General features: G+C 39.7%; 1 protein-coding gene across 2 annotated transcripts in view; it reads left to right on the forward strand.

Annotated features, from left to right (window-relative positions):
• The window catches only part of tenm1 (teneurin transmembrane protein 1), a 176278-nt gene that overhangs the window by 124863 nt on the left and 31392 nt on the right, over positions 1–20023 (forward strand). For both annotated transcript variants that reach the window (XM_049744686.2, XM_049744678.2), the window contains 3 exons: positions 1831–2083; positions 2752–2772; positions 5884–6116. In XM_049744686.2, the coding sequence (XP_049600643.1) occupies positions 1831–2083; positions 2752–2772; positions 5884–6116 (507 nt within the window). The remainder of the gene's footprint in view (positions 1–1830; positions 2084–2751; positions 2773–5883; positions 6117–20023) is intronic.

Raw genomic sequence — 20023 nt, forward strand, 5'->3', positions numbered from 1 at the left:
TTTGTGAAAAAAAGACAGTCGAGACCCAAAGATGTGATCACCAGATATTTATCAAACTTTACAATATTGCTCCATTTCCAGTGTTTAATACAGCATCTATTGGTGAGGGCATTAAAAAGTATTTCAATCCCACCACTGTGACCAGTGTGAAATTCTTACTCTCAAAACCAGGTAATATGGATAATAAAAACATGGATTGGCAATCAAGCATTTTTAAAGATCTGAGATCGGCAAGAAAATTGGGATTAGTGCACCCTTATTTACAAATCTCAATAATTACAAGGCCTGCAGAAAGAGATATTTATTTTACATCAATGTATTTCTGTATACGTCTGATCTTGCTACTCGCTGCTTCTTGGCATCCCTAAAGATGCGAAATCAAGACCTAATCAACTCCGTAAGTGTACATCACATTTTCTGTAATTCATCATTTTAAATGTCAGTACAGACAGATAACTTGAATCCATGTTGGTTTTGGTAAAGGTCTTTGTGATTGTAAAATCAGTTTATCGCCACACTGCACCAGCTTTGGTAGTTAGCAAATGGACTGTGAACATAAATAAATAAATGCAGTGTGCTCACACTATTGTCTGACAATGGAAACACAGTAAAATGCAAATGCAACCAACTGTATAATGAATTTGGCTACATTAAAACACATGAGTAGTAATTAAAAAGAGCACGAGCTGTGTAAAAGTTCAGCTGTGCTTCAGTGTGTGGCAACAGAGGTATACTGGACTGGGCAGTCCAAAAGACATTTCCGGACAGATTTTTCTACAGCAAGATCATGGCTATTATTTTTATCACCTGGTACGTATGTTGTCCTTTTGTATGCTACTTCCGTGATAAAATAGTGACTTGTTAGGCTGTCTGTTATGATCCTGGCAGCATTAGTCATAAAACAGCCTCACTGGCTGAAAGAATAACTAATGGGGATGATTCTTTTATTGTTTTTAAACGATTGACCAAGACAAAATAATAATAATATTTATGAAGTAGAGCAAAAGTCATTACCGTATTTTCCGCACTATAAGGCGCACCTAAAAACCTCCAATTTTCTCAAAAGCCAACAGTACGCCTTATAATCAGGTGCGCCTTATATATGGACCAATATTGAGCCAATACAGCAGGCGTGTCCAAAGCCCGGCCCGCGGGCCAAATGTATATACATATCTTATATATGGACAAAGTTTTAAAATGGGCCATTCATTGAAGGTGCGCCTTATTATCCGTTGTGCCTTATGTATGGACATTGTTTTAAAATGGGCCATTCATTGAAGGTGCAATATACGTGTAGTGTACAATACACCGTACAGGGCACAAAACAAACTACCGGTAGTAGTGAAACACTACACTTAACCCTGCACAAAAAGAGTTGAATTAAAGGACCAAAGGGAAAGGGAGACAACTGGACACAGATGCAGAACATTAGCACAAGTCAGCTAATCACACACACAGGAACAAAGGAAAAAGCGGTAAGGGAAACGGCAAAATCAAATTCAACCTTCTCCATAAAACAAAGGTTTTCCCTAGCAGCCCCAGATTTCGCATTCTGAACAGTTACAAACACAGTAAGGTTTGTAATGGGCAGTTACCGGTATGTTTTCTCATTATATTGTTGTTCATATGTACGTATAGTGGAGGTTACATCTTACAGTTATTGTTATGGTTTGGTAGGTCTTAAAACAATTAATATCCATAGTCGTTATGGACTTAGAAGCTCTCTCTGTTGGATAGTGCTGAGAACCACGAAGGACTAGCTCACCCTCCACTTTTCCGGCAAGTGTTCATATAAGCAGTGATATAATTAACCCATTCCTCTTTTCTCAGGAATCCTCCACAAGGGAAATGGGGAAAACGTCTTCCTCTCCCAGCAGCCAGAGGTTATCGCCACAGTTATGGGGAACGGATTCTATCGGAGCGTCCCCTGCGGGCCAAGTTGCAGCGGTGCAGCCCGTGACCTGATGCTATATGCCCCTGTGGCACTGTCCAGTGGGCCTGATGGTTCGCTCTATGTTGGAGACTTCAACTTCATCCGCAGGGTGCATCCAGATGGATACACCAGAACCATTTTGGAACTAAAGTGAGTTGGAAGCAGAATTTAAGCAGAATTGCAGTAAGATTCATTGCTATCATACTATGTTATGAACACATACAGAGTATATGATTAAATGGGTTTCGTTCTCATGAGAATGTGCAATTGTCGTACTTTAGATTTCAGTTTGTCTTCATGCAGAAGCAGTGTGTGTGCATTTCTGACTTTGCACACTCTAATCTACTCAGGCAGAGAGTCTTTACTGTGAAATTATGTTTTTGTGGTGGATTATGACAATATCACACCGTGCTACAGGCACTGCAGTCTCTATTGCTCTATTTTCTCAAGCGCAGTTTCTCAATGGAATTTCACTCTCATTTGTCCTCTAAAGCGTTCTTCTTATGTAACTTAACTCATAGTTGCCGGTGTTATTGCATCTCTTACTAATATTTCTGCTCCAGACTTTTATTGCGACTATATTTAATACTTCACTTTCCTGTGGGAAGAAACAGCAAACGACTTCCTGCTTGAATTAATATTTCATGAACCAATGCATCAATTTAAATCAACCTTAATTTTACTTTATGGGGCTAAAACTTACTTACAGTGGATTGTGATTTTTTTCAGTTCTCGCTAGAATTGTGAGTTACATTTTTGCCTTCTGCTCATTCTTTCTTCTTTTTTTTTTTCAATGCTCCATCATGGATTCTTATCAGGAACAGGGACACCAGACACAGGTGAGAAAGGACAATATACTCTTTTTTTTTTTTTTTTTTTTTTTTGTCACACACATACAAAAGTAAGTTATGTGTTATTAGGAGAAAATGCATTTAATAACTAATTTAGTTTTGTTGGTTAGCTGCAGTGAATTTGATACCCAAACCATCCTCAGTATGAATAATTATATATTTACTTAATATGTATGTTCTTATTACACATTGTGCTGCTTTTTGGATCCGGAAGTTTATCCTCTTTCTGATCCTGGTTCAAAGAAAGCCTGGATGGGGCCTGGTTTGGCCATGCAGTCTTTGCTGGCTCTGAGCCTGGATAGTGTGAGCTCTTTACACCAAGTTCACAGAAAATTAGACATCTGGCACAGTGTATGTGTATGTATTACATGAACTTTTATGAGCAGCTTGAACTGTGTTGAATTTCTATGGTGTAATAGATGCCAGCCAGCTACATGCAGAGGTTGAGTAACTAAGTTATTGTATCTAATAATACATCAATTGAAAAATGGGCAAAAAGTGTTAATTTACTTAGATATAAATATTTGTGTGAATAAGGCAAAACTGTGAAAATAGACATTCTATTCATGGATGAGCACATTTGAAAGCAGTATTTGGTGTGGATATACATACCAGGCCGTCAAATGATCTGACAGGCGGTTGTCTGCAAATGTCGAACCAAAAAATGTAACGTTGTAAACCCTAATGCATATGAAGTGTATTCTTCTTGAAGCACTTAAGATACCCTTTCATCACTCTGGGGGTTTCTTCTTTACTTCCTGCTTCCATGGCTGCTTTTTACTGTTTGGAGCATATTTCGTTATTATGCTATACTATTGTTCTCCCAAGTCAAATGCATTAATTATTCATCCATATTCCATATTCAGCTCTCAAAGCTTTCCTCTTCACATTTTTCTCTGCAAAGTGTCTATCAGCAAGCAGGTTTTTTAAAGCAAGGTGCCCTCAGAGGAGACAATATGGGATGTACTCAGTGTAAAACTAATGTCAGTTCGTCGTCTTCAAAAGGAACGCATAAGAGGTAGACGTTCTCTAGAAAATAGTCTGAGAGACCTACAGTCAAGATGACCGAGTCAGTTACCTTGGAAAGCTTGTTTCTTTTCTCTTTTTAAATTACATGTCAATGGAGCCGATTTGGTTGTTATGTTCATTTCCCTTTAATTGGATGCTCTTCTTTTGAGATGAGTTTCTAATTTAGAAATGAGACAGTTAAGTGATTTGTAATCTGCTCTGTCCACAGGCAATGCTTGCTGACACTTTAAGAGGCCCAACAAATATTTAATGCTGCACAGAGCAGTGACACACTTTGAAACTCAGTGAAAAACTCTCCTTGGATCAAGTTTAAATTATGTATGTGCAATTCAGTGCAGAGTTCTGCAAACAGTTTTACGCTTAATGGACTCAAATGACTGACAGCCCCCGGAGTATGCCACATTATTTTTCTATAAGAGAGGGGTCTTCAATCCTGTTCCTCGAGGGCCGGTTTCCTCTGCGATTTATTTCTCCCTGTTGCCCACACACCTGATCATGTCATCAGCAAGGACCTGCTGAAGATAAATAACAATCCTGATCATTTGAATAAGGTGTTTGGCAGCAAGGAGACATACAAAACGTTCAGAAAACTGGCCCTCTAGGTCCAGGTTTGAAGACACCTGTCTTACAGAAAAATGCAGCACTATCCAGGAGCTGTCCATCATTTGAGTCTATTAATGGATGTTCAAATTAATATCAACATGGGATTTTTCCCCTTTGAGTGTTTTGATTAGATCAGGGGTAGTCACTTAATATTTAAAGTGGCCGACTGCGCAGTCTTGTGATATACCAGCAATATCTATGAAAAAAAAAGCTAAATTGTCCATGTGAAATTTGTTCAGTGAGTCCAGATCTGTTTTGGCTACTGAGGAGCATGCCAGGTGCAAAGAAAGGGGGGGAAAAAAAGCTGTCTCTCAACGTGGCTCCGTGGTAGAGTGTTTGCCTCTCAACTCTAAGGTTGTGGGATCAATCCTCAACCCTGGTGACCATGTCAAAGTGTCCTTGAGCAACACACTGAACCCCAATTTGTTCCCAGTGTGAACCTGGCACCACCTTGCATGGCAGAAGCCTCGAAGTGTGTGTGAATGGGTGAATGTGAGGCATTGTAAAGCGCTCTGGGCAACATGTGGTGTTAGATAAAACCGCGATATAAGTGCAGTCCGTTTAGCATTATCCCATGGTGTTTAAAGCAGACTATCGAATTAAATTTGCAAAAGTACCACATGAGAAACTGGAATGCATGCTGAGGGCCACGCATGCATCCCTAACTCAACTTTGCCTATAATATAAGTATGTATTAACAAATAATAATAATTACATAATAAGAAGCTTATTGTGTTGTTTCAATAAATTGCTGCGTGTATAGCTATGGTATGTAGCCTATATTTGTAATTTCAAAATACAACATTTAAACAAAGTTATAAGCAGTCGCTAAAATCTTTACACTTTAAGAATTATAACAAATAATAGTGTCCACCAACTCATATTAGCCATCCCTAGTCGAAACTCCTAAAAAAAAAAAAATATATATATATATATATATATATATATATATATATATATATATATATATATATATATATATATATATATATATATATATATATATATATATATATATACATGTGTGTGTGTGTGTGTGTGTGTGCGTGTGTGTGTGTGTGTGTGTGTGTGTGTGTGTATGTATGGATGTATAATGATGCGGTGATAATTTTCAACAGCCAATGTGGTCTGTACATGAACCTGTAGAATTTACAGTTTCATACAGTATTGACATGCCAATTTGACTTTGCCCTCTCCCCTCCACCATGAAGAAAATTAGAATGGTGCTAACATTAGAACCACTGTCGTCCTTCGCTAAGTCTCTTTTAAAAAAAAAAAAAAATAGTTGCTTGTGAAATTAAAATATTCAAATGTATTACAAACGTGCCACTTTCAAATGTTTGCTGCTTTAAAACTACATGACTAAATCAACATTTACTCAGACAATGAGTAATTGCGAACTTGAATGTACTCAGTAAAAGTGTTGCACTTTTATAACTTTGCTCTCCGCTGACCTCTCCTCAATAGCACCAGCCCGGCCCATAAATACTACTTAGCCATGGACCCGATGGGAGAAGTTCTTTATGTGTCGGACACCAGCAGTCGCAGAGTGTACAGGGTGAGGAACCTTGGTCAGCCGAAAGATCCATCACGAAACTTGGAGGTGGTAGCTGGGACTGGGGAGCAGTGTTTGCCTTTTGACCAGACCCACTGTGGAGAGGGCAGGAAGGCCACCGAAGCTGCTCTCAATAACCCTCGAGGTAAGACCCTGTCACTGAAAACATTTTTTACTAATTGACTGGTTATTCGGGTTGCACTGCATAGACAAATATACGTCAAGGTTAAAGGTGAACAATGCAACAGCGCAATCTATTTTCTGCATTTAACTCCTTTCTGAGGAACTGCGTCTGCAATCTAGATCGTTCGTTAGCATCTTGGTCAGTGAAGCTGACTGGAAGCTACCAGAGAAGCTAGAGTACACACAATTCATTTTTTTTTTTAGGTTTAGCAAGTTTGTTTTGTGTTCTGCATGACTGTGAAAACAATGTCCATTAAGGCATGGTTGTATGAGTTTAGTGCGGAAGCGCTTTGTTCCCCATAAAGAGTCATGACCTCCATCCATCCAACCATCCATTATCTATACTACTCGGGAAGCTGGAATCAATCCGAACAATGACCAAAGGAGGAATGCACCCTCAATGATGGCCATCATGTAATCACAGTGTACATACTGTATAGAGAACAACCCTTCACAACCGAATGCTGATATTATCTTACATTTGGACTATTAATGTGACAAAAATGCTTGTCCTTTACATTGTGGGCAAAAGATCCTTAGTGGTTTCAAATATGAAAGAACAATGTTTTGTTTCATGATTGTGCTGTTTCCACGAAAAGTCAAACATCGCTTTTCATTTTCAGTAACTGATTGCAAAGACTTTATTAAGATGATTAGTGTAGCAGTCAAGGATAAAGATAGCTTGTATTTTATGAATTGTAGTGTGATTTGTAATAAACAATGTTTAGATGTGCTGTAATTCTCTCAACTCTAAACATTACACAAGTATTCATGTTATGTTATGCTGGTTATGTGTTGACGACAACACAATATCGTTTGTAGAAGTTATTATCTTAATTGCTTGTTCAGTGGCACTTTGAATGGATGCTCTCATTCATATAGTATACTGCATTACTGGTTTAAAAATCGTCCTGTGTGCTGGCAAAAACATCCATTTGCATCTCCAGCAGTCGGCCCTCTTTACTCAAGCTAAAACTATATGAAGCATTCATCGTTGGGTGCACATCATTCACACAACATCAGGAGTAGCACTGAAAGGACAATTTTTATTATAAGAAACATTTCTCTCAGGAGAGGGCTAAATACCTTTCGTTGATGGTTCAATACCATTCTGAAAAGAAAAATAGCATCTGGAAAAAAATAGCAATTATATTCCATGTCCTGGGCGTCAGTTACTCGTTATGTTGGTATTATAATGATTTTTTACAGAAATATGTATGTATTGGCTTTGGAAAAGTCTAAATGATCTGATGAAGGCTTGCCAAAGTCGTCATCTAATGAAGAAACGTTTTCCTGCAAAGTGTCTAATGCTATCTTTTTTATTATTATTATTTTGACGATAGCTGTATTCATATTGACTGCCATCATGACAGCATGGAAATGTAGTCTGACAATGAATTCCCCCAAAATTTAACACCATAGCACGATTAGGGCACAATTTTTGAATTATTTTAAATTTCAAAGTCATTCTATCAAAGTATTAATGATGGGGGGGAGGACGGTGCTATAAAGACCCGAAGGCTCAAGAACAGCGCTAAGTTCAGCCCACAAGATACCACGGAGGTCATAATCCCCCAGCCGACCACATTCTAATGTGGGTTCCTCATGTTGCTCGTATTTTTTTTCAAGGCTTTCTGGCAGAGCATATGAGGTCCAATCGCCACTGAATAAATATTTGATCATCCGTGAATTAAGTTTTCTTTCTATTTTTTATCAGCAACTAATTCACAATTTCATATCTCATATACAATAAAGATTGTAACTCTAAATTTCAAAACTGTCACTTTCTCTCTCTCTTTCTGTCTCTCTCTCTCTCTCTCTCTCTCTCTCTCTCTCTCTTTTGTCACCCCATAATGAGGGTTTGTATGTAAGAGCTTCCTTTCTTCAGTAATGTCCGCCTTGATCTCGTTCTGTCTCTTCTTTGTGTGAATTATACGGCACTATTTGCCTGGCGGCACTAATTTGCTTGGCGGATGGACATGCAATCAACACACCACTCCTCTCCCCATATCCTTCCGCCCAGCAAAGAGGTGGCGCACAACAGCGGTCCACAGCCTTTTTACGAGTGCATAAGTGATCGAGTCATCACAAAAATCACGAAAAATCTATAGATACGCCTCACCGGGAAAAAAAAGCTGCAGGGTTCAAAACTTGAGCAAAAAGGAGCGGCTTATAGTCTGGAAATTACGGTGTGTGTATCTGTATCTCTCTCTCTCTCTCTCTCTCTCTCTCTCTCTCTCTCTCTCTCTCTCTCTCTCTCTCTCTCTCTCTCTCTCTCACTCTCTCTTTCTCACTCTCTCTCCTCTCTCTCTTGCACACTGTTTAATTAAAATAAATGGCATAGCTTTGTTGTTGCATTGCATAAATAATTAAGCTTCTGGTCCCATTACAAACCACCTCCATTTTTTTCTATGCCTTAATACAGATTATCAGGTTTATTTGCGTGCATTCCGTGTTACTCCAGCCGACTAAGTTTCTCATTCACGCAGTGACTACAATAGCAATTTTTCTTTTTAGATTAAAACCCTCACCGGTCATTCAAGGCAATTACAGACTGTCCCTTTTTCACATGCTATTGTTGTCTCACACCTGGCTTTTTTTCCCCTGGTGGCCTGAAACAGGAGCTGCCATAGCGTGGGATTAGTGTAAACATAACCTAAACAAAGGACAGGAAGTGGCCGAAACATATTAAACAAGTAAACAAACTCGCCTCTTTCTTACTAAAAGGAAGTATATTTCAATAATTTACAGGCTGTTATTTTCTGTGGACTATTCAATGAACTAACGTGAGTCCAGCCCAACCCTCTGGATATTGTACTACTTACATTTTAGCACATTTGCACATTTAAAGGTTGCCAAAAGGTGGTGCCAGTGTTTGTATATTGTGGCTGCACTGTATAGTGAGCAGTCTTTATATTTTGTAAATAAATTCAGACAGAGTTCATTCTTAAATTAATTTGGACCAAAGTTCTGCTTGACTTTGATGTGAAAGTCCCTCTAGTCTTTTAATTTAGAAAGTCCATGATTCTCAATGGCGACCATCCCCATGGTTTTCCATGTTAATAATTTTGACACAATTAAACAAGCCTGGCATGTCATGTAATGTTTTGATTTAATTCCTTCTTATTGGAATTTAACATACAAGCATCATTAAATTAGATAGGTCCCCTTCCTTGAGGAACGTATTGGGTGCCTCACCATGTGCAATTCAATGCAGATGTATGTCCCCCATCTGAGACTAAATATTTATACACACATACATGAAAATAATAACTCGACTATCATTGCTGTCCTTTAAAAAAATAATGCATCTGTCCATTTTTTGTGTCCGAAATGCGGACACCCCATTAACGTAATGGAACAAAATCAGCATCCGTTCACATGAAGAGTTATCTTGTAATTAAAATTAAATTTGTGACACTTGACTGGAAGCAAGGTCTTGTGTTGGGATAAAGAAAAAATATCTGGAAGTGTCATCATCAAAAATAGCGCGTTACCTCTTTTTTCTGTTCAGGCTACCTGATCCAATGAGATAACCTTTATTTGTCCCTCAATAGGGAAATTGCAAAACATAGTGCTTATATTGCATAAAATAAGCCCATAGTGTTTTGCTTGAGAAGACAAAATGACTTCTTTGAGTGCTCAACTTCTGAGCATAAAGTGCTTTTGTTTCCTCATTTCGCCTCAGGCTAGAGCAACTTTTGTAGGCCAGGATTGACCAGTCGGGGAAACACGATCATAATAAGGTTATTTTCCCGTGACAATCAGACGAGAGGAGACCCTAATTTGGTCTGCTGGGACTGTAATGTTTAAGAAAGTATATGTTCCCAAGAAGAAATAATCACTGTCCTCATTCACGCCCACCCACTCAGCCACCTTTTGGCTTGACATATGGCAGTGGCGATAGAGGCACGGCCCTGTCAGCCATCAACCTGCTGTGCCAGTCGCTCTCAGCTGGTGCAGACAGCCAGTTTATGTATTGCACAATAAACAAAGTTGCCTGTGCTTCAAATGTCACAGGATTGCAATATGGTGTAGCTTATATTATGGAGCAAGGTCTATGTTTTTAAGAACATGATGTGCAGACCAAAGGTTGGAGCAGAGCTATAATTTGACCGCTGATCTGAAAACTATTATATTTGCTTGCTGCAGAACATTCTGTTTTCATTCCTTTATGCAGCAATAGAAAATTGCGTCCCTCCCGTTCCCTCATGCTCAGGTATTTTATACTCTTTGACTCGTTGCGCTTCACAGAGTTTTGTGTGGCCGTAGCGCTCTGACTAACCAGCTTAGAAAGGCTCTGGAGGTTTCTGCCCGAAGCCTCCCAGTACCTAGTCATCCATCTGCCACAGCCCACGCTCACACTACTTCTCTTTCCTTCAGCTTTGAACCAATGGTAATAAGTTAAACTTCACAGAGAAATATCTGTCTGTCTGTTTTTTCCAAGATGGTTCTCTGTGATTCTCTGGCATTGATCTTGTCTTGTGCCCCGCTGGTGTGCTTTTCTCCAAATGAACACCTCCCTTCCTCACTCTTTATGCTCTGTCAAACGTTTTCCATGCGCCATCAGTGGATCATCCGTGTGTTGACATAGCTGCAGTAGGATTGCTGTGGTACGTGTGACAACATTGCAAACAGTTGTTACAGTAATCCATAATTTAGATTTGGCCAACAAACTGCAGCCCGATTGAGCACGCTACTGCTGTGCAAGATTATATTATAAAATGCACAGATTAGATGGCTTTCAAACACTCACTTATGAATACAAGATCTGGAGCATTGTTTAGAGTTGGCTCCACATGTGCCTCTGCTGTCAATTAGCACGCCAAATAAAAGGCCTCGCTCTATTTAAAATGGTTCCCTCTGTCTTACATGAAAGAGACAAATTCCCATGAGATGCAACAGCCGTGGCCCACATCTATGCACTCTTTCAGTTTACAACACAAGAGGGTGATTCATTTGTCGTGAATAAGAGCTGTGTGCATGTAAAATTAAACATATCTGTCTTTAATATGCAGACCGTGAGAGATCTCCAGGTGTGCCACGGGGAATCATCGAGTTTTACTTGCTCCAAAAATTATTTATTGCAAGAAAAAAATGTTTTTACTGCCGTAGGATCCTGTGACTCACACACATTTATTATTAGCCGCCCCAAAACCTTTTTTTTTTCTCTGTACTTCTGTATTATATTGTCCGCCGATTTTCTGGTATGTTTTATTTTTCTTATTGTATTATTAAATAGTATGTAGAATATATTGAGGACTATGTTCCTGTGTGGCTCCAGCACGCCTGTGACCCTCGTGAGGAAAAGTGGTTCAGAAAATCGATAGGCAGACGGACAGATGCGTGGATGGTGTCACGTGTGAAGCCGCATATGGACCCAGAAGCTGACTTTGTATTTCTAAGATATACGTACCTCATATTCCAATAGATTAATTAATAGATCACTGAAGAATATACTAATCAGATAGGAATCAAGAAAAATGAAACAGAAATGCACTCATTCAAGGTTCTTCTAAAAATTGCATACGCATGCGGGTTCTCAGTTTTTTTTTTTAATGGTTGTTAAATGGTAAAAACTCTGCTCGTTGGGGGGGTTGGATTGGAATGTTTGAAATGTGCACGCACGGGATGGGGGATGGGTCTTCCGACCCATCCTGTGAGTGGAGTTTAAATGCGAAGGTAATTGATGCTACAGTGGTGTGGCGTTTTTTGTTCTTGACGTAATATATGACTCAATAAATGTTGACTCAATAAAAAGTTGACAAACACCAACGTAGTCGAATTTAAACCAAAAAAATAGACAATTGGTGCAATATTTTTTATTTGATATTTTACTGTATTAGTTTTAACATTTCAATGTTCTCAACTTGTTGGGAAAGGGCACTCTCTATTCCAGCAAGTGAGTGTGTCCGTGCTCATGTGCATCTGCATAGTAGTGCAAAAGCTGTCACCCCTACTGACCCACAGGGGGCAGACTAATGCTCTTTCTTATCAGTGGCTAACATGCTGCTGCCTCATTCTCCCTCTTGCACGTTGACCCCTTTCTCCTCTGTTGCTGTCTTTTTGTCTTCATTGTCTGCATCTTGGTTTTCTTTAAACAGACAAACATGCACAGTGGGCCTCATCACCAGAGTAAACATATTCAGTATGAACGGAAGAAATGCCAGTTTTTTTCACCATGTTCCAAAGAGAGGGGATTTAATGAAACAAAAAGGAAATACAATGACTACAAGAAGTGATAAATGCTTCAGATGGCAAACGTTTTGTCAGCCACCAACCTCAGACCATAAGATCGAAGTTGAGCGCCTACCTTGTCTGAGGGTTGAGATACTGTACAGTAAGCAGCTTAGCTGAATAAATAACCCCACACGCTGAATAGTCCCAATCAGGATCAAACATTTGGTGCTTCTTGCAAGTGTGTGCATCACTATCAAAACGACAGGCTGCCAGTACACAGGAGCCGATGTGTGCAATTGGGAATATTCATCAAGGTTTCTCTGTGCAAATGCAACACAAATCATTCCAGCCCTACATTTTCCAAATCAGTCCCTTCTCAAAATGTATTTGTGGGTCACTGCAGAAAGGCTACAACATCCCCTCTGGCTATGTTGACGCTATAGCAGCTACTCGCTATTATAATGTGCTAATGCCTATACTATTGTTATTCTACGACAGACTCTCATAGGGTATAGTGCGTTGATTGTCTCACAGGCCAGAGAAAGATAGAGAGAGCGGGTGAGTGGATTCGATTAATAGAGTGAAAGGGAAGAAAAAGGGGAGACTAAATGCAATCAAGAATCAAAATCTATGGTGAATGAAAAAAAGTGAATGAAGTAGAGAGGGGGAGAGAACATTTCATCTGCATAAAATAATTTGCCCTGTGGCAGCCTTTATTGGGTCAACTGGCATCATTGTTCCTTGCAAAACAAGTGCATCTCATCAACCTAGCTCTATTTTTTAGCGCTGAGATTTTTTTTGGGGTGTGTGTAAGCTTGTGCGCAGTTTTTAACAACCTCCTCTTGCATTTCATTTCACATTGACCGAGCTTTTGCCATTGCCCCCAGACATTCTTGCATTAATGATGCATTCATGAATTAATCACACAGTGAAGAAAAACAGCTGCATACCTTTTGATAATAATGACACCATTAGGTCATACTAGTTATATACTGCAGTATTGTTTTCCCTTGATATATATATTTTTTTTAAAGGCTGTTTGTGCTACAGACATGTAATGCTGAGCAGTCACAACAGGAAGTATTGCCCACTACATGTTTCTTAGAAAACATATGCAAAGAAGAAGAATTTGCCAGTGGCAAAAACAGAGGGTCAATCAAAGAGCACCCACTGCACACAGATCCATTGAGAACCTGCCAAGCCAGTGTGCGGTTTATGCATGACAGGAAAAAGATGTGGTTCATATTGTGTTTGTATATTTATTGCAGAATTTCTCAGCCGGAGAGTTTGCAATGGCTGATATGAGCGTTTCTGACAGAGGTGGAAAAATATTAAAGTGAATCGCTCACAAAAACACACACACTCACACAAACGCACACACACATACAGTGTACTCCTTTTAAGTGTAGTGCATTGTGATCCCAGAGTTTCTGTAAATAATCCATGCATTCTCACTTTGGAGGACATGTTCTCACTGGGAATTCCCAAACGACCTTGAGCACTGGAAGTGACGTTAGTCGAAAGAGATTCAAGTATAGGTCCTTCATTCCATCATACAGGTCATGAGTGAGTGAATTTGAATGGTTTTCACGCAATGAACACCTCAACCTGAAGTATTAAAGAGCTGCTTGCGAACCGGCAGCTACTTTGAGAGATTACCAAAGCACACTGTGTGTCTAATGAAGCCCATTGTCAATAAGAGATGGCTGTAGGCCAGGAGCCAAGTCAGTTGCATTAAAAGTGTTAAGTTAGTGCTACTCTGTGTGCTTCCCCTTTTTGTGACGGACAGTCTCCGTCTTTTTAGTCCGTGTACTCAACTCCACTCCCTTCCCTGAATGGACACGGAGTTAGTTAGGGTAGTCTTGTTAAAGGGATGTCACTTTGACAATGTCAGCATGATCATGGAGAATGTGACACATGTGTCTCTTTAACTGTTTGAAATGGCCAATGCTGGCAGCTGGCCTATCAACCTCCACTGGGAGCCTGGCAAACTGACAGGAGGAGGGGAGCTTTGCCAATGTGGTGGGAAATAAATTACATTTTCTCGAGGTAGGTGCCCAACATAGCCGCACGCGCTGACACAAACACGCTCGCGCACACACACAGAGTACGCGGGCGATGCTGCGATCAAGGCGATAGTGAGCTTGTGCCCGTGTGGGTCGAAAGCTATCTTGATTCTTTAAACACACTGACAGAACGATGAATAAGGAGCGTTATGGTGGCAGACAAGGTTTACTTGAAAGTCCAATTTCACCTGCGTGTGTTGGGGCGGAGGGTGGTAGATGTAACTTTGTATTGAGGTCAAATGTGGTGACAGGAAGTGTTCAAGAGAGACAGTAAATGTCACTTGGGTGCCATTATCACTTTTAGAACCAAGATGCTTTCTCTAAAGGATCACCTTCACTGTCAAAATGTGGACGCAAAGTCTTAAATGGTTGCAAAGAAAGATTTTCTAGTTGTCTTTGGCTCTCAGTAGAAACTTTTTTTTGCCCAACAAAAAAAAAAAAAAAAAAAAGATTTTTATAGTCAGCCGACATTTTTATCCCACCGTTTTAGTTATGAAAACATTTATTTCCCCACTCTACTAATATCCTCTCCTCTACCATTGTAGAGCATCTCTTGTTGTGATGGTGTGTTTGGTAAAGAGCCTCTTTTGTGAGACCTCCCTGTGTTTGTTTGATGTTCCAAACAGTGTGAAATAATCTGCAGACACTGCACTGATCCAACCCCCTCAGCTTTTTGTGGAGCATTCTATAGTCCAGAGCATTTCAATTGCTTTTATAATTGAGTTTGTCTGCTGCGTTTGTGATTGCTGAATCTCTTTTTTATTATTATGAAAGAAGAGAATTACCACCAAGGCGTATGTTTCACTCACCAAGAATGTTTACGTACGTGCAAAACATTGCAACCATTTCAAAGCCCCCTCGTTTTGCGGAGTTGCCATACATTTATGTGGCGTAATTACTCATTAGAAAATGGCAGATTTCAATAATTAATTCATGTAGGCTAATACATTGACAAACTTATAGACGGGGATAATTAGATAAGCTACAATGTTTGATTCAGGCTTAATTACAAAGTCGGTGTCTGTTCTGAAAAAGCTTTGATGAATAGTTAATGAGATGTCGCATGAATTATGATTGCTCTCCAAAGATCCACCAAAGATAAACAGCCACCCATGTGGTGAACTTGTACTGAAAAAATTGACTCGGAAAATTATTTACTGTGTTGTGTTTCATAAAGATGGAAGTAATTGTCCATTGTATTGTAATCGCACATATACACACATCCACACAGATGAGTTTGGTGTATCACTTCACTTTACATCTTTAAAGTCCACATTTTAAAGTAGTCGGTGAAAGTAACTTCAGTTGTTCTGCTACAGCGCAGGAGTATGTGCACATAAGAACTGCTGTAACTAAGGATATGCTATAATAAAACATTAATGAATATTTAATCTCCATCAAGCCAATCATTCATGTTATGATAATAATGTAAAAAAATAACTGCTCATAAAATTTTTTAGCAACTGATTGTTGATTCATTGCGTCTTGCAACAAAAGCAAAATTGAGCGCACTATTTGGCTGCCACCAGTAGAAGCACTTCTGAATCAGTTTCAACTCCTTTGTGATCTCAACAACAACAATGCAATGACAATCAAAAATCAAAAACAAGATGCAGGTTTGAAAGTACAGAGAAACTATTGTTCGAAGAAAATAAGGTAGTGCAGGTGGTGCTGTCCATCTGTCAACATACACTTGTCAGTCACACTTTGTACAAATTAAAGCACCGTGGGTCATAATCAATAGCTAGCATCATTTGGATGTTGTAATAATATCTCAAGCCATGTAATTAACACCCACCGAGAAGAGGAATATGGCAAGGCGGGCAGAATGACGGACGATTGCGGTAACAGCACGGTACTGTGAAATTATAGTGCACCTGCTGTTTCACAATGTTGTGAAATATTGCAATTGCAAAAAAAAAAAATACTAGTAGCTGCAATTATGGGCCATTTAGATGTTGTATTTGCTATTTTCTGTTCTGTTGGTGCTGTCTGAAATCTGTGGCAGTCCTGTAATGTTGATCTGAAACTCAATTTTTAGGGATTTAAAAGAGCAGACAGATATTTATAGGGATGGGCAACTTAGATATTGGATGGAAACACAATTTTTCATTAACAAAAATGCCATTTTAAATATGTTGATGCATATGTCTGTATTTTTTGATCATTCAAAACACTATCAGTGAACTAATTTACTGATAGGGCCATTAATAGTTCTTGTTATTTTTGTGAAGTGAGGACGAAACTATGGACAAAACCTGTCATGTCAATGACAGTGTAAGAAACAAACCTATCCAGGAGCAAGGTTCCACATTCTAAGTTTTATATTGTGTGTCTTGAACACATCGTCACATCATTAATAACCATCATTCATCTTATCTCATGGATATCTTTGTCCTTCAAGCTGTGAAGCAACAGCGTGAACCAATCTTGCAACATTCAGCTCATTATCTGTATATACAATAATACGTGTCAAACCTGTGATTTGACATTTGATGAGTTGTAAACGAATGTGTGCAATATTGGTTGAACAATAAACACTGTTCTATGCTATCCAATACAATTCATGCAATTCCCAGGTACAAACACAACAAAATTTTCATTGGTTGTAAATATATTTTATTGGTTGTTAATGGTTTTGTAGAGCTTGAGGGTGCATGTAAGCCAGATGGATGAAATGTCATATATAAATGTATATCTCCATTATTATAATATCCTTTAGATAGATCTTCTTTGTGATGGTGTTGCACATTGGTCGTTGTTTTATCAGGTAGTAATCTGACAAAGGATGTTTAGAATTGATCTTCCAGGGCGTCTGCTGTTTTTTGATCAAAATGCAAGAGTTCAAAGAAGACAGAAAACATCACTGGTGACATTGTTAACCTCGCTGTTGTCAAAGCACACTCAGTATTCACGACACACACACACACCTCATTTTGATTTCACTATATGCTAAAACAGGCTATGAACTATCATTGCATTGTAAAATATTTAATGTATAACATATTTTATAATTACTGTAGGCATTCTCCCATCATTTCATTTTTCACCATCCACACTTTCACTCTGTTTCCCCAGTAATCTCCAGTGGCTCACTCTCGGCAAATAGCTGTAATCAACACTGATGCCTTACTAAAACCCCTCTCTATGGCATTCATCAGATTAAATTGCATTGCCATGCCACTGGGGGCATTATAACGGATATTTTTTACAAGGACTTTTGAAAAAAAAAAAAAAAAAAAAGTTTTGATTCAGAGTGATTGGCTCGTATTGCTTAATTGAAGCAATTTGTCATCACGCCCTTTTGTCTCAGCGCCCTCTCTTTCCCTTCTTTGAAGCTCTCTTTCGCTTCAGCTGCATTCCCCCACCTCACTCTGAGCTGTTATACCAAGGTCAAATCAACTCATCCTGATCTGATTTTCTTTGATAAAGAATCCAATCCAACATGTTTGCCAAATTTCCATCACCCTCTTGAGTTGAGATATATCTCAATTATTCTTACTGCCAGCCTCTAAATATCAGTATCAGGGCTGCCAGGTCTACCGTGGGAGACGTGGCACATCTTTTAATGATTTTGTAATAATCCACGGGCTGTACGGAGGGAACATAAATTATTTTACCATATCTTTATTAACTCTAAAAGAAAATCCAGCCTATACTGACAAATCTGTGGCTGTTTTAATAACCACCATGTCAGCATCTCAGAATAATTAGCTAAAAATACAGACACAGAAAAAAATGGTCAAAAATTGTCACTACTTAGTGTCTGGGTATATCAGAAGATACACACAAAGACATGAGTAATAATTTATTGTATCCCATGCATGCAAGGAAGAGTAATATGCAGGGACATGGGAGAGACTCAGATACTGAGACAGTCTGGCTTCCTTGTCCTGTCCTTGTGCAGGATTTATGAGCTGTGATATCAGGGATAGTTTTAAGAAGTGCTATATAGAAGGAGGTGGGGAAGCGAAAGGAAGTGTATGAATCGATGGATCCAGGGATGGCTATACAGCGAGGAGAATCTCCAGGGATGTGGATGTTAAAAGATTCAGGCTGCACAGTAATAATGAAAATAATTGCATTTATAAAGCGCCTCTCATGAAACACAAGGATGCTGTACAGTCAGAATAAAATCATGCAATAAAATCAAATAAATCATGTCCTGAAATCGACACGAAAGAATAACAGGAAGGTAAGAAAAGAGAAGGTTGGTTAAATGGAGTAAACAGTTTTTAACAGGTGGGTTTTGAGCCCTGATTTGAATATGGAAAGAGAGTCACAGTTTCGGAGGTCAGGTGGTAGGGGGTTCCAGAGCAGGGGAGCAGAGCGACTAAAGGCTGTGCCACCCATAGTGCTGAGACGGGGCAGGGGGTACAAAGAGATGGGCGGATGAGGAGGATCTGAGGGAACCAGTGGGGATGGTGATATGCAAGAGGTCAGACAGGTAGGGAGGGGAGAGGTTGTGGATGGCCATGAATGTGAACAGTAGGAGTTTATAGTGTATGCAATATTTTGCAGGGAGCCAGTGGAGTCTCTGGAGGATAGGGGTGATGTGGCAATGAAGAGGGTCTTTGTGACGATTTGGGCAGCTGAATTTTGGACTAGTTGAATTTTGTGGAGGGACTCTTGAGGGAGGCCAAAGAGAAGAGAGTTACAGTAATCAAGGCGGAACAAGGATGGCGGTGGTGAGGGAGGCGCAGAGTTTGTTGATGTTGTGTGGACGGAAATAGGCAATGCGGGTGGTCATTTTAATGTGCACGTGAAAGGAAAGTGTGTTGTCAAGAATGGCACTTGACCTGAGGGTAGGGGGAAACTGAGGAACCGTCGATGGTAATTGAGAAACTGCCAACTTTAGAGATGGTGGATTTAGTGCCAAGCAAGTGTATTTCAGTTTTATCACAGTTTAACTTGAGGAGAAACAGGTTTTTAATTCATTGAGACAGGAGGTAAGAGAGAGTAGTGAATAGAATTAGGTTTACAGGAAAGATAGTGCTGGGTGTCATCCGCAAAGCAATGGACCTGTATGATGAATTTCCAAAGGATGTGAGCAAGGGGGAGGAGATAGATGATAAAAAGAAGGGTCCCCAGGAAAGATCCCTGGGGAATACCAGTAGTAACAGGGGAAGGGATGGAAGAGAAAAACTTGAGTTGAACTGAGGTATGTGTGGGAGAGTCTAATGTAGGAGAGTCTGAGGAGGATGGGGTGTGAGATGGTGCCAAAGGCCGCATTGAGATCAAGGTGGATGAGAATGGAGATGGAACCAGACTCAGCTGCGATGAGGAAGTCAGTGATTTTGAGTAAAGCAGTTTCAGTGCTATGGCGGGGGTGGAAACCGAACTGGAAAGGCTCATAAAGTGGGAGTGGAGTTGAGTGGGGGCTGTGTAGCAGACCACAGTACCAGGCCTCTCACCCAGCAGGCCTACAGTGAGGGGTGATATGTTTGTCCTTTGCTATTTCATGCTCTCATTGTTGCTTTGATGAATTGTCTCTAGCCACAGTTTTGCAGACAATTCGTGGAATAAAGACTTGTTCCTCCCTTCTGCCACAATGTATTACCGGAGTGTTAGCCGAACTAGCAAGGCCAACTAGCGCGTGGTGGTTTTTAGTCGATGTATCTGG

Source organism: Syngnathus scovelli, chromosome 1 (genome assembly GCF_024217435.2).
Source record: "Syngnathus scovelli strain Florida chromosome 1, RoL_Ssco_1.2, whole genome shotgun sequence".
Taxonomy (NCBI): Eukaryota; Metazoa; Chordata; class Actinopteri; order Syngnathiformes; family Syngnathidae; genus Syngnathus; species Syngnathus scovelli.